The sequence below is a fragment of the Podarcis melisellensis genome (assembly GCF_964234715.1).
Source record: "Podarcis melisellensis genome assembly, chromosome: 6".
Taxonomy (NCBI): domain Eukaryota; kingdom Metazoa; phylum Chordata; class Lepidosauria; order Squamata; family Lacertidae; genus Podarcis; species Podarcis melisellensis.
In genome coordinates this window covers 3,610,991-3,626,521 of record NC_138538.1, presented here as the reverse complement: position 1 = coordinate 3,626,521, position 15,531 = coordinate 3,610,991, and the positions used below count along the sequence as shown (strand labels likewise).

The 15,531-nt window shown below is 47.3% G+C and overlaps 1 protein-coding gene across 3 annotated transcripts; it reads left to right on the top strand.

Annotated features, from left to right (window-relative positions):
• The first annotated feature begins 2,506 nt into the window (after positions 1–2,506).
• LOC309373133 (epididymal secretory protein 4-like) lies at positions 2,507–13,206 on the top strand. Of its 3 annotated transcripts, none has more exons than XM_081917374.1 (7): positions 2,507–2,624; positions 4,731–4,871; positions 5,660–5,799; positions 7,926–7,996; positions 10,355–10,447; positions 11,699–11,800; positions 12,918–13,206. In XM_081917374.1, the coding sequence occupies exons 2-7, from the start codon at positions 4,773–4,775 to the stop codon at positions 12,941–12,943; spliced, it is 531 nt and encodes a 176-aa protein (XP_081773500.1). In that variant the 5' UTR covers positions 2,507–2,624; positions 4,731–4,772; the 3' UTR covers positions 12,944–13,206. The 3 variants fall into 3 exon arrangements, with proteins under 3 accessions (XP_081773500.1, XP_081773499.1, XP_081773501.1); XM_081917373.1 differs by having other exon boundaries at positions 2,507–2,653; XM_081917375.1 differs by lacking the exon at positions 10,355–10,447 and having other exon boundaries at positions 2,513–2,653; positions 7,926–8,000; positions 11,703–11,800.
• The last annotated feature ends 2,325 nt before the right edge of the window (positions 13,207–15,531 follow it).

Below are 15,531 nucleotides of genomic sequence, written 5' to 3'. Positions count from 1 at the left end.
GACAACATTTTGGAGGTCCAAGGTCACAAGGTGGTTAGGTTGATCTCAACTAGGGCCAGGGCCTTTTCAGTACTGGCCCCGATCTGGTGGAACACTCTGTCACAAGAGACCAGGGCCCTGCGGGACTTGACATCTTTCCGCAGGGCCTGCAAGACAGAGCTGTTCCGTCTGGCCTTTGGTTTGGACTCGGTCTGACCCTTATGTTTCCCTCCCCTTACGGTCTTGATCTATGGGCTACTTTTAAAATGAAGCTGCATTTTAAATTGCATTTTAACCTGTATTTTAAATTGCTCCCCCCCCATTATGTTTTTACTGTGATTTTATTGTTGTTAGCTGCCCTGAGCCTGGCTCTGGCCGGGGAGGGTGGGGTATAAATAAATGTTGTTGTTGTTGTTGTTGTTGTTGTTACACTGGCTTCTGCTGGCACACCAGCTTAGCTGGATCCAACCCCTCTGTTTTTGTACTTTCATCCTTCCAGACTGTGGCACTTTATGGTTTAAATTTCTTATTCTTTGTTTCCTTTGCTTTTTCACGTTTGCATTTCTTTCTTTTTTTAAAAAAAGGGGCATTAAAAAAATACCTCTCTCTATCTCTCCCACCTGCCCCCATGCACGCGCGCGCGCACACACACACACACACACACACACACACACCATGCACCTTCTGAATGCAGAGACCCAGGAACGTGTTTGCATTACAGCCAAGATTCTATGGGATATTTTGTGCAACATCAGTGGAAGACAACTGTCTTCCAGCGACGTCTTCTCCATCCTGCACATCTGCCTGCAGCCTCTTAATCTGCCGCTGGGTAGAGACTGCCAGTATCCTGCCCATTCAGAGAAATCTGCTGTGCTTTCTCCTTGTCCATTTTAATGACTGAGATGTAGGGTTACCAAGTGTCATCTTTTCCCAGGATACACCCTCTTTTTCATGGTTTAACATGAGAGTCGTCACAGCGATCTATTGCTAACAGTAGAAGTTGGCAAATGTGTCCTCTTTTTTGCTCTTCAAAATATAGCAACCCTACTCAGATGTGTTCTTTTATTGAGCAAAACTTAAAATGCATGAGGGGGGACGGACCAGTTTCCCCTCAGTCTTTTTGAAAACGGCATGTATTTCTTGTTTGAAGCTCCCACGAAACATTCGTATTCATTAAGGAACTCTGACTGGGCATCCTCCTGCTCTCCTTTTTTATTGTTCTTATAATGTGATCACTGTACATGATTTGAATATGTAATTATTGATTATGTATACCCAATGTATACAATGTATAGGGACGCGGGTGGCGCTGTGGGTAAAACCACAGTGCCTAGGACTTGCCGATCGTATGGTCGGCGGTTCGAATCCTCGCGGCAGGGTGAGCTCGCGTCTTTCGGTCCCAGTTCCTGCCCACCTAGCAGTTTGAAAGCACGTCAAAGTGCAAGTAGATAAATAGGTACCGCTTTATAGCGGGAAGGTAAACGGCGTTCCGTGTGCTGCACTGGTGCAGGCTCGCCAGAGCAGCGATGTCACACTGTCCACGTGACCTGGAAGTGTCTGTGGACGGCACCGGCTCCTGGCCTCTAGAGTGAGATGAGCGCACAACCCTAGAGTCCGTCAAGACTGGCCCATACGGGCGGGGGTACCTTTACCTTTTATACCCAATGTATCAGCCGCCTGGGGGGGTTTCACTGTTTGTGTTTTGGTTGTTGGTAAAAAATATATATTAAAAAGTAAATTAATTTTTCAAAAAAGGAAGGTTTAGACCACATTCTAGTCCATAACGTGGGGTTTATTTTGTAGCCTGTGCTGTGCTCCCATTGTTTTTTGATTGTGTCAAGGGGGGTTGTGGGATTCTGGAGCAGTATTTTGTATATTGGGAATGCAATGCCATCCCCTTGCCATGTCCCTTTGCTGTCAGGAGAAGGTTTCCAAAGGTGGTTGAGGACCTAGTGGCTGCTGAATTTATTACTGCATTGTTTAAGAAGGCATGTAGCTGGTGGTGTGTTAGCCATGGTATTCGGGTGTCCCTTAGTTTGTCTTGCATTTCTTGTGTCAATAATAATAATAATAATAATAATAATAATTTTTATTTATACCCCGCCCTCCCCAGCCAAGACTGGGCTCAGGGCGGCTAACACCAGGTAAAAACAATTGATTAAAATACAACTTAAAAACAAGATTAAGTACAACATTAAAATGCAGCCTCATTTCAGTGGAAACTCAAATCAAAAACTTTTTGGGGATGAAAATGATAAGGGTTTGTAAAAAATTTTAGGAGTCTGCTAAGCGGCATCAGCCTTTGGCTTGGCAAGTCTTTATGTGGAAGTTTTGTGCTGCATGAATGAATAGTGGGTGATGAGCCGGGGGGGGGGTGTTAGTGGGGATGGGGACAGTTTGCCTACATTTTCCTTCCATGCTTTACGCATGGACGGTGCGAACCTTTTTAGTGTCGTAGGGATTTTCTTTAGTTTCTTTTGGATAAATGGGTATGCTGTGGGTTCGACTGTGTCTCTCTCCACGTGAACCCATTGTTTCATCTTGTCTTCTAGAATGCCTGGGATTATGTGGCCCACTTGGTTGGCGATGCAGTATAATTCTACGTTGATAATTCCCCACCCTCCTTCTGAGGAGGGGTGGTGCAGGTATTGGGGGCTTATTCTTGGCTTTTTGTGTGAGATAATAAAAAGTGTAGTTTTTTCTGCCATTTAGAATTATAGAGTTGAAAGGGACCCATGGGTCATCTAGCCCAACCCCCAAAATGCAGGAATCTCACCTAAAGCATCCCTGACAGATGACCACCCAACCTCTGCTTAAAACCCTCCAAGGAAGGAGAGTCCACAACCTCACAAGGTTCGAGTCCTACCCTCCAGAGCAGGAGAAAACAAGCTTGTTCCCTCTTCTATGTGACAGCCCTTAAGATATTTGAAGATGGCTGTCATTATCTCCTTTCAGCCTCCTCTTCAGCTCCTTCAACCGCTCCTCATAAGGCTTGGTTTCCAGACCCTTGATCATCTTGGTTGCCCTCCTCTGCACACATTCCAACTTCTCAACATCCTTCTTAAATTGTGGTGCCCAGAACTGGACACAGGATTCCAAGTGTGTTCTGACTAAGGCAGAATAGAGTGGCACTATGACTTCCCTTGATCTGGACACTACAATTGATGCAGCCTAGAATAGCATTAGCCTTTTTCGCCGCTCATGTTCAGCTTGCGGTCCACCAAGACCCCTAGATCCTTTCCACATGTACTGCTAGTAAGCCAGGTGTCCCCCATCTTATATTTGTGCATCTGGTTCTTCCTGCCTGAGTGCAGAACCTTACATTTGTCCCTATTGAAATTAATTTTGTTAGCTTGGGCCCACTTCCCCAATCTGCTACGGTCATTTTGAATCCTGATTCTGTCTTCTGCAGCATTAGATACCCCTCCCAGTTTCGTGCCATCTGCAAATTTGATGAGGATCCTCTCAATTCCTTCATCCAAGTCATTTACAAAGACATTGAAAAACAACGGGCCCAGGACAGAACCCTGCGGCACCCCACTTGTCACATTTTTCCAGGATGATGAGGAACCATTAAATGGATGCCCTTTGGGTTTGGTTAGCCAACCAGCTACAAATCCACCTAACAGTTATCTCATTCATAGAATCATAGAATCATAGAATAGAATCATAGAAGAATTGGAAGAGACCACAAGGGCCATCGAGTCCAACCCCCTGCCAAGCAGGAAACACCATCAGAGCACTCCTGACATATGGTTGTCAAGCCTCTGCTTCAAGACCTCCAAAGAAGGAGACTCCACCGCACTCCTTGGCAGCAAATTCCACTGTCAAACAGCTCTTACTGTCAGGAGATTCTTCCTAATGTTTAGGTGGAATCTTCTTTCTTGTAGCTTGGACTCACAATTTACCAGCTTTCTTGCGAGAATATCATAGGGGACTTTGTGGTGTTTTAGAAGTTTTTGTTTGCACCATTTGGAGTTTCTCGCAGTGGTATCAGGATACTTGACACTTCACTGCCATTTTGCAGAAAGGCACCCCAATTTGCATTGGAGAAATGTTGGAGGGGATGTGCCCCTGCATACTTCTATTCTTCCCCCTCTTTTGTTGGAAAAAAAATAATCACAGGGCTTTAAGCCCCTGTGATCTCAGCTAAACCCAGAACTGGCATGTGTCAGTCTTTAACCTCCTTCCCTGAAAGAACAAGCATGATAGGTACCGTATTTTTCGCTCTATAAGACGCACCAGACCATAAGATGCACCTAGTTTTTGGAGGAGGAAAACAAGAAAAAATATATTCTGAATCTCAGAAGCCAGAACAGCGAGAGGGATCGCTATGCAGTGAAAGCAGCAATCCCTCTTGCTGTTCTGGCTTCTGGGATAGCTGTGCAACCTGCATCCGCTCCATAAGACGCACACACATTTCCCCTTACTTTTTAGGAGGGAAAAAGTGAGTCTTATAGAGCAAAAAATACGGTGCTCCTTTCGTCTGATGCACAAGAGATCTTCACAGTCTTTGATCAACACCAGACGGCCCCTTGGGCAAGATAGTTCTCCACCCATCTTTGTAAATGAAGGTATAGGATGGAAGGCAATCAAAAGTGTTGCTATTATTCCTCCATCAGCCCACAACATAGCCTGTTGCTCTCACTCTCGCCCCCTACGTTGCTGGGTAGATTTGCTTGGAAGACATTTGGAGGCAAATCTATAAACTGGGCTGCTGTGATGCTGGTCCTTCGTTCTCATCTTCCCAGGTTCTCCGTTCATGTTAAAATCAGGAGAAAGACACCTCCAGGATGAGGCCCGCGCTGCTGTTGGTGTTGGGACTGTCTCCTGCCTGCATGTTCCCAGTCGCTGCGCACATCCCTGTGCAGTCAGACTTCGAGCCCCGAAAGGTAAGTGATTTTCAGGTGGGACTTTCAAGCCAGATTGGCATGATGAAAAAGCCCCCAAGAGCTTGGCCCTCAAACGCCTCGTTTAGTGGGCATAGGATGCCCCTGTTTTCATCAGAGAAATTTTGGAGGTGATGGAATAGGATGCCCCTATCTCCATTGGCGGGACGTGGGTGGTGCTGTGGGTTAAACCACAGAGCCTAGGACTTGCTGATCAGAAGGTCGGTGGTTCAAATCCCTGTGACAGGGTGAGCTCCCGTTGCTCGGTCCCTGCTCCTGCCAACCTAGCAGTTTGAAAGCACGTCCAAGTGCAAGTAGATAAATAGGTACCACTCCGGCGGGAAGGTAAACGGTGTTTCCGTGCACTGCTCTGGTTCGCCAGAAGCGAATGCTAGCCACATGACCCAGAAGCTGTACGCCGGCTCCCTCGGCCAATAAAGCAAGATGAGCACCGCAACCCCAGAGTCGGCCACAACTGGACCTAATGGTCAGGGGTCCCTTTACCTTTATCTCCATTGGAGAAATGTTGGAGGGGATGATATCAGCAGCAGAGAAGGCAGAACCCAAGAATGGCGGGTTCTCCTGGGGATATTGGTGACCCTTTTGCTTACTCCCCTGGTCTTGCCTTTCTTGAGACTCTGGTCAGCCTTCTTCCTCTGAGCAGCTTTGCTCTAGAATAGAAGCCCTTTTGCCTCTCCTCTCTCGCAGACACAAGAACATTGCTGCTTTCACCCCTGGTAGGACAATACTCAAGAGGAGTTGGGCTGCTCAATGCAGCTATTCTATTTCAGGTTGCAGGCTTATGGCATCCCGTCGCAATGGTTTCTTCTACACCCGAGGTGCCGGAACGCGACAATCTGACGGCGCAGATGGACCACCGTGTGACTGTTTCTGATAGCGGTGACTTGAAACTCACTGCTAACGTTATGCTGTTAGTACCCTCAAATTGATCCAATCAATGCTGGCCTAGGACCCTTTCCCTGAAATCATTGGGTGGTGTTTTGGCCATTGCTCGGTCTTGCCAGGTTGCTTAGTAGAGTAGGCAATGCTGAGCTGAGTGGAAGAAGGGTCCAATTTGGTATGAAGCTGGTCCCTTGGGAAGGTCACGGGTTCCAGTTCATTATCTTCCTTTATCTTAAGAGGTTACAGAGGGACGCAGGTGGTGCTGTGGTCTAAACCACTGAGCCTAGGGCTTGCCAATCGGAAGGTCAGCAGTTCGAATCCCCACAACAGAGTGAGCTCCCGTTGTTTGGTCCCTGCTCCTGCCAACCTAGCAGTTCAAAAGCATGCCAGTGCAAGTAGATAAATAGGTACCATGGCAGCGGGAAGGTAAACAGCATTTCTGCGAGCTCTGGCACTCATCACAGTGTCCCGTTGCACCAGAAGCGGTTTAGTCATGCTGGCCCCATGACCTGGAAAGCTGTCTGTGGGCAAATGCTGGTTCCTTCGGCCTGAAAGCAGAGATGAGCACCACACCCCATAGTCAAATTCGACTGGACTTAACCATCCAGGGGTCCTTATAGAATCATAGAGTTGGAAGGGACCTTGATGGTCATCTAGTCCAGCCCCCTGCAATGCAGGAATCTCAAGTATCCAGGACAGATGGCCACCCAATCTCTGCTTTAAAAGGCCTCTGGATTTTTTGATTTTTAAAAAATTATTTCATAAAATGTCTGCCTGGCTTGATTGTAAACAAAAATACAGTGGACCCTCCGGATACAAACTTAATTCATTCTGGGGGTCCGTCCGCAACCTGAAAAGTTCGTATCTGGAGGCGCTGCTTCTGCAGATGTGTGCAGCGCGATAGAGCACTTCTGTGCATGTACAAGGTGCACGGAGTGCTTCTGTGCATGCGCGCGTGGCGAAAACCATAAGTATACACTTCCAGGTTTGTCGCGTTCACAAGCAAGCCGAAGTTTACGTATCCGGCGGGATATGTAAGTAGAGGTACAACTGTAAATAAGTAAAACCCGAAAGCGGTTTATAATAGACCAAACAGTAAAATTAATAAAAATGTACTACCCAGCTTTAAAATGTACAAAAGTTACAATATGAAAACAGATTGAAACTACTGGGTAGGACTTTCCACCTGGGAAATTTTTAGCAGATACCACAAAGAGCACAGGAAGTTTCCAAAGTGTTGACGCTGCCACACCGAATGACCCAGTTTGTACAACAGCGCAAAGGGTCCTATGTGGCACTTGTGTTAGTGCCAATTTGAGAGAGCACATGTAGAGTAAGGCAATCTCATAGGCAAACTAGTCCTAAATAGTTAAGGGTTTTATGTGCCAATAGTAACAGAATCATAGACTCATAAGATGGTACAGTTGGGAGGCACCAAGACTCCCCCAAATTCCTGGGTCCAGCAGAAGTCAGAACTGAATCCATGCTTGGAGGGTTAACCTGGGTGCTAGACACAGAAGCAAAAGTTAAAATATAATCCGAGTTCAGGAAATCGCCTGGGAGATGAGCCATTGGGAAGAACGAAAGGAAGGCGACGAGGCATTCAGAAAGCCAAATGGATGGCAAAGGGAAGGGCTGCCTCCCTTGAGCATAGCTGTCAACTTTTCCCTTTTCTTGTGAGGAATCCTATTCAGAATAAGGGAATTTCCCTTAAAAAAAGGGAAACGTTGACAGCTATGCCCTTGAGTCTGAAGAAAAGGCAGAGTTGGAGAGTTGAGTTTCGGATTGGAGTTGGACCTGGTCAAGGTGTCCATGGCTCATATCTGTCTGAACCCACAGCTGCACCTGTGGGAGAAAAAAGACCCTTCTAGGGTGCTGATGCCAGGAACCCCTCTGTTGTAGCTCAGCTTGCATCCTAAAGACACTCCTGTTTCCACTGCGCCTCCTTTCCCAAAGGAATCACAAATGCAAGGGAAATCCCTGGGGTATCGCGACGCTCGGAGATCCGGGTGGCATGTGACAAGATGGATCACAAATCTGTGGGTTTCTGCGATGCTTATTTCCTGAACCCTAGAAAACACAAGTAGGGGAGGGAGGGCCGAAGCCGGCTGCGTCTCTTGCGTGGAAGTCTTTCAACTGAGCTTTCTTTTCCAGGAACGGCACCTGCACCCAAACAACCAAGAACTTAATGCACACCAACCGACCCGGTATATTCCAAGTTCCCAGTAGGTATAAGAGCCACGAGTCACCCTCATATCTTGTTGTGGAGGTGCGGCTTGGGCCTGAGATTGGGGGGTGTCAGTGTCGTGTCATGCATGCCCGTGATGGAGCCCAGTGCCATGTAGCTTTGATGTGTCAACCTCCCCTCCTTTGCTTTAAGCAGACCTCAGAAGCAGGAAGCCGCTTTCATGGACCATGCCAGCTTGGGCAATTGCAGGGGTAGAAGGAAAGCTTTCTGCCACATGGCTGCTTCTGAGCGGCAAACTGGAAACTGCCCGTGTCTCCCACTTGGCCTTGAGCAAGCAAGTTTGTGCCCAGGAGCCAGCGTGGTGTAGCGGTTAAGAGCGGTAGACTCGTAATCTGGTGAACCGGGTTTGCTTCCCTGCTCCTCCACCTGCAGCTGCTGGGTGACCTTGGGCCAGTCACACTTCTCTGAACTCTCTCAGCCCCACTCACCTCACAGAGTGTTTGTTGTGGGGAAGGAAGGGAAAGGAGAATGTTAGCCGCTTTGAGACTCCTGAAGGGAAGTGATAAAGCGGGATATCAAATCCAAACTCCTCCTTTTCTCTTCAGGAAGCCCTCCCAACAGCAGAGCCTCACCCCTTCCCTCTCTCCCTCATCTTGGTGGCACTGCCCCCTGGAGGAAGCTCCCTTCAGCTTCCCTTCGAGCCATGGGCTGCAGATGCAAATGGTGTCCTCACTAAGCGCCCTGAACCAGTGGTGTAGTGTGGGTTGTCAGCACCCGGGGCAAGGCAAGTAATTTGCACCCCCTAACCCGGGGCAAGGCAAGTAATTTGCACCCCCTAACCCGGGGCAAGGCAAGTAATTTGCGCCCCCTAACCCCTAACCTGCCGCCGCTGCCAGCTTCTTCTTGCTGCTGCCTGGTCTGGTGTGGTTCTCTCCCGCGCTCAGCGCTGCGCTGGGCGGCCACTGCACTGTCCCTCCCCCAGATAGTCCCTCGCTCTCTCTCCGCACCGCACGCCTGGCACCCACCCCCTCCACAGTGGGTGGCGACCCGGCGGCTCGGATTGGATTCGCACAGCCAGCACTGCAGTGAGAGAGAGTGAGTGAGCCAGGTAGGGGCAGAGAGTGCGAGCGCCCCCCCCAGATGTTGCGCCCGGTGCTGCCGGCCCCCCCTGCACCCCCCACACTACGCCACTGCCCTGAACCCAAGCCCAGGAGCACACTCGCATTGCCAGTCTGCTGCCAGCTGCAGAGCGAATAGTGATAATAATAATAATAATAATAATAATAATAATAATAATAATAATAATAATATATTATTTACACCTCGCCCACTCCAGGCGCCTCCCAACAGAATATTAAAAACATGACAAAACATCAAACATTAGAGACTTCCCTAAACAGGGCTGCCTTCAGATGTCTTCTAAAAGTCAGATTGTTGTTTATTTTGGTTCAATATATCTGAAGGAGCATCTCCACCCTCATCGTTCTACCTGGACACTGAGGTCCAGCTCTGCTGCCCCCAGGTTATCTCATCCAACCCCCCTAAAAGGCAGGAATCTCAATTCAAGCATCCCTGATGGATGGCTATCCAACCTCTGCTTCCAAAACCACCAAGAACCAAGAGTTCACCCCCTCCCGAGGGAGTCGAAGTGCTCTTACTTTCACAAAGTTCTTCCTGATGTTGAGTCGCAATCTCCTTTCTTGTAACTTGGAGCCATGGGTTCTAGTTCTACCTATGGGAGGAACCAAAGTGAGCCGTTCTGGGGGAGAGGGTCGGGAGAGGGACAGCACCTTCGTGGATTTCCAAGGGTTCAATGTTAGAATTTACCGTTACTTTTAACGGTGGTCGGTCGTGGCAAAGGCGCGGGGCACTTCTTCGGGCCCAGAGTCTCATCTTTGTAAATCCCCCCCCCAAAAAAGCTATATCAAATGAGGTGGCAGGAGATCCTGTGAATATTTAAAGTGGCTAAGAGTGTTGCTTCTGATGTTAGAAGGATGCTAGAATGAAGTTATGTGGTTTTAGCAGTAATGTTATGTTAACAGGTGAGAATGTAAAGTTACAATATATTAAGATAAATTATTAAGATAAAAGCGAAAGGATTTGCTGAAATAACCAATTGAACTAGAATACAAAAAAGGGAGGTGTGAGGAGGTCAGGGAAACAAGTAAATGAAAGACAAGATATGGAAAGATTGACTTGTTTTTAACTGCTTTTATTTTTCTGTACTTTGTATTTTTTGTTTTCTTTTTTCTTTTTTGTAACTTTTTTGAAACTTCAATAAATATTATTTTTTTAAAAAAGAAAGAGTGTTGCTTCTGCTGCTCCCTAGACCTTCGAGCACAGATATGGGGCAAAGTTGTCTTATAGCTAACGTCTTATGGTGTTTCCTTTGCAGACAAATCCACAGTTCACATCATGGCTGCTGATTATGATAGATATATAATTTTCCATGTGACGTTGGACACTTACGCGGCGATGTATCTGTCTGGTACGTGTTCTAATGTCGGATGGGGCAGATCTGGGGTTCAGTAGAAAGCTATTTGCTTCCTTCGGGCTCATCCCCACTTAGCTTTGCTCTGCAAAGCTCCTTGTCCAAGAATTTTTAATTTTATTTCTGCCCCAGAGCTGGGGACAACTCAGCGCCTTTGTAGGCTTTCGACTCCTTTAGACCCTCCGTCAAAGCACTACCTTGGCTCCATGATGGAATCTGTTCCTGACTGTCTGATCAGTCATCTGGGGAAGATGGCAGGAAGGAGATACTTTAGATGGTCTATGTATGTCGAACAGAGATTTGGCCATTTCCAGACTTGAGAGCCAGTGTGGTGTAGTAAGTTGTGTTGTTCATGTTGTACGTATTTTATGTTCTTTTTCTTTTCTTTTTTTCTTTTCTTTTTATGTTTATTTCATTTACTTTTGTCTGTTGTATGTCTGTGAAATATATTTATGCAAAACTTAATAAAAAAAATTAATAAAAAAAAAGAGCAGTAGTCACGTAATCTGGGGAACCGGGTTCGCGTCTCCACTCCTCCACATGCAGCTGCTGGGTGACCTTGGGCCACTCACACTTAGAATCATAGAATCATAGAGTTGGAAGAGACCACAAGGGCCATCGAGTCCAACCCCCTGCCAAGCAGGAAACACCATCAGAGCACTCCTGACATATGGTTGCCAAGCCTCTGCTTAAAGACCTCCAAAGAAGGAGACTCCACCACACTCCTGGGCAGCAAATTCCACTGTCAAACAGCTCTTACTGTCAGGAAGTTCTTCCTAATGTTTAGGTGGAATCTTCTTTCTTGTAGTTTGGATCCATTGCTCCGTGTCCGCTTCTCTGGAGCAGCAGAAAACAACCTTTCTCCCTCCTCGATGTGGCATCCTTTTATATATTTGAACATGGCTATCATATCACCCCTTAACCTCCTCTTCTCCAGGCTGAACATGCCCAGCTCCCTTAGCCGTTCCTCATAAGGCATCGTTTCCAGGCCTTTGACCATTTTGGTCAAAGCCTCTCAGCCCCACTCACCCCACAGAGAGTTTGTTGTGGGGGAGGAAGGGAAAGGAGATTGTTAGCCGCTTTGAGAGACTCCTGAAGGGGAGTGAAAGGCGGGGTATCAAATCCAAACGCTGCTGCTGCTGCTGCTTCTTCTTCTTCTTCTTCTTCTTCTTCTTCTTCTTCTTCTTCTTCTTCTTCTTCTTCTTCTTCTTCTTCTTCGACTTACCCAACCTTTGCTTGTGTTTAAAGGTAGGAGACTGGACGTTGGAGGCGCCATCGAAGATAAATTCAAGGATTTGGCCTTGGCTCAAGGATTTCCCGAGGGGAACATCAGATTCTTTGAAAGGGCCGGTAAGGCAAGCGGGACTCAATCGGTAGACCAGGAGACTCTCAATCTCAGGGTTGTGGGTTTGATAACCACATGGGGCAAAATATTCCTGCATGGTAGGGGGTTTGACTACATGACCTTTGGGGTCACTTCCAACCCTATAATTCAATTATTAAATGTGTGCGCGCATGCACACACACACACACACACACACACACACTTTATCTCCTGTTCTTTCACAGGCAGAATACAATCATACCTCGGGTTACAGACACTTCAGATTGTGCATTTTCGGGATACGGATGTGCCGAAACCCGGAAGTACCAGAAGGGGTTATTTCTGGGTTTTAGCGCTCGCGCATGCACAGAATCACTAAATCACGCTTTGCGCATGCGCCGAAGCGCCAAATTGCAACCCATGTGTACGCAGATGTGGCGCTGCGGGTTGCGAACGTGCATCCCACACGGATCACGTTCACAACCCGAGCGTCCACTGTAGGTTTGTAAGTTATTATTTAGTTAGCTAGCTATTAAATTTGTATACCACCCTGAGGTCCAGCTCCAAGGGCCTTCTGGCGGTTCTCTCACTGCGGGAAGCCAAGTTACAGGGAACCAGGCAGAGGGCCTTCTCGGTAGTGGCACCCGCCCTGTGGAACTCCCTCCCACCAGATGTCAAAGAGAACAACAACTACCAGACTTTTAGAAGACATCTGAAGGCAGCCCTGTTCAGGGAAGCTTTTAATGTTTGATGTATTACTGTATTTTAATATTTGGTGTCAAGCCGCCCAGAGTGGCTGGGGAAGCCCAGCCAGATGGGCGAGGTATAAATAATAAATTATTATTATATTATTATCTTCATCTGAAGAACTCAGGGTGTTTCACAGCATAAAAGTACAAGACAAAAATATAAGATAAAAACACAAAGAATAAAAACAAGAACGAAATGAAAAAATAAGCGCCCCCCCAAAAACACACACAAGATCTACTGTTTCTAAATTTATCAGTTTGTTAACTATGTTGATTGGCTCAGTTTTGAACTAGGATGGCGAGATACTAATATTCCTAATAAATAAATATCAATCGTCCTGTTTTCTTCCTCTTTACCAATTTTCCTGACCCTCTTCTCTCCTTTCCTCCACAGAACAATGCACTCCACAAGTGGATTAATTCCTAATACCCAGAAATGGCATTTCTTTACTCTCTCTGTGTGTAAATATATACCGGTAATCATTGGTGAATAATCAGAAACACTGGGTAATAGTTACTCTGTCCGGATGATGGCGACAACGATGATGGATCGACGTCTCCCCCTCCCTGTCTCTGACCTGTAAAAGTTGATGCTGCAACAACAAGAAGAACAAACCTTCCTTCAGGTTCCCCCACCTCCCCCAAACTGATTTTAAAATAAATCTATAGCTCAGACTTTGCAAGCTTCTCTCTTGGCCAGAAGCATTATTGTGGGGGGGAACAGAATGGCTATGGGGGGGGGTGAACACATATGATGAACCGGGCAGAGGGCCTTCTTGGTGGTGGCACCCTCCCTGTGGAACGCCCTCCCATCAGATGTCAAGGAGATAAACATCTCTCTGACTTTTAGAAGGCAGCCCTGGTTAGGGGAGTTTTTAATGACTGATGTTTTAATGTATTTTTAATATTTTGTTGGAAGCTGCTCACATTGGCTGGGGAAACCAAGCCAGATGGGCAGAGTTTTATTTATTTATTTATTTTCATTATCATTATCATTAAGGGTAAAGGATCCCTGACAGTTAAGTCGAGTCGCGAACGACTCTGGGGTTGCGGCGCTCATCTCACTTTACTGGCCAAGGGAGCCGAAGTTTGTCTGCAGGCAGTTTTTCCAGGTGATGTGGCCAGCATGACTAAGCTGCTTCTGGTGAAACCAGAGCAGCACATGGAAACACTGTTTATCTTCCCGCTGGAGCGGTACCTATTTATCTACTTGCACTTTACCTATTTATCTACTTGCAGGAGCAGGGACTGAGCAACAGGAGCTCACCCTGTCGCGGGGATTTGAACCTCTGACCTTCCGATCAGCAAGCCCTGGGCTCTGTGGTTTAGACCACAGCGCCACCCATGTCCCCAAAATCATCATCATCATCATCAAGCTGCCTCGTGGATGCTCTGCTCCAGAAAATGCCAGCTTCATCTCCAACTCGCCTTCCATGCCCATAGGCCAGGCTGCCTGGAACTGATGGAGTCAGTGCCCAACATCTTTTGACTGGCACCTCTGTACCCTCCAACATTTTCCCGATGAAAAATAGGGTTGTCCTATGAGAACAAGCAGGACAGTGCAGGATCCAATCAGAAACCAGGACAACTTCTGTAATTCCTGCCTCCACAGCTGGAGGCAGCCATGCTTCTGAATCCCAAGAGGGGGCCGGGCTCCTGTGTTCGAATCCTGCTTGCTGCTTTCCCTGCAGGCATCTGGTCGGCCACTGTAGGAACAAGATGCTGGACAAGACGAGCCATTGGCTGGAAAAGGCTGGGCGAGTTCATATTTCTTTGTGATCTTGTGGCTGAATGGCAGGTTGGAAGCGAGGGTGAACAATGTGCTCTAGCTACAGTTAGAACTGGATATGGAACAACTGATTGGTTCAAAATTGGGAAAGGAGTACGGCAAGGCTGTATTTTGTCTCCCTGCTTATTTAACTTATATGCAGAATTCATCATGCGAAAGGCTGGGCTGGATGAATCCCTAGCCAGAATTAAGATTGCCGGAAGAAATATCAACAACCTCAGATATGCAGATGACACAACCTTGATGGCAGAAAGTGAGGAGGAATTAAAGAACCTTTTAATGAGGGTGAAAGAGGAGAGCGCAAAATATGGTCTGAAGCTCAACATCAAAAAAACTAAGATCATGGCCACTGGTCCTATCACCTCCTGGCAAATAGAAGGGGAAGAAATGGAGGCAGTGAGAGATTTTACTTTCTTTGCCAACAAAGGTTCGTATAGTTAAAGCTCTGGTTTTCCCAGTAGTGATGTATGGAAGTGAGAGCTGGACCACAAAGAAGGCTGATCGCCGAAGAATTTATACTTTTGAATTATGGTGCTGGAGGAGACTCTTGAGAGTCCCATGGACTGCAAGAAGATCAAACCTCTCCATTCTGAAGGAAATCAGCCCTGAGTGCTCACTGGAAGGACAGATCGTGAAGCTGAGGCTCCAGTACTTTGGCCACCTCATGAGAAGAGAAGACTCCCTGGAAAAGACCCTGATGTTGGGAAAGATGGAGGGCACAAGGAGAAGGGGGCGACAGAGGACGAGATAGTTGGATAGTGTTTTCGAGGTTACCAGCATGAGTTTGACCAAACTGCGGGAGGCAGTGGAGGACAGAGGTGCCTGGCGTTCTCTGGTCCATGGGGTCACGAAGAGTCGGACACGACTAAACGACTAAACAACAACAACAAATTTCTATCTGTGGTTTCCCCCCAAAAAAGCTCAATAGGGTGCGATAGCCTTAAAAACCCTCAATAACTTTGGCGAATCCGCTAAAGAAAGCGCAACAACTTCGGATGCCCACAACATCAACTTTGTCCGACGGGTGATGTTTATTCCTCACTTGCTTGCTCTACAGCGAAGATCACCGCGCCGTGAGCCTGAGAAGCGAGGAGTTTTCTAATCTGATAAAAGGGGAATAAACACCGCGCGCCTGCGTTACCCCCCCTCCCGCCCGCGTTTTCAAGGACCTTCGGCCTGATCCAGAGGGCGGGGATCCTTTTAGCTTCTCCAGCCGAGG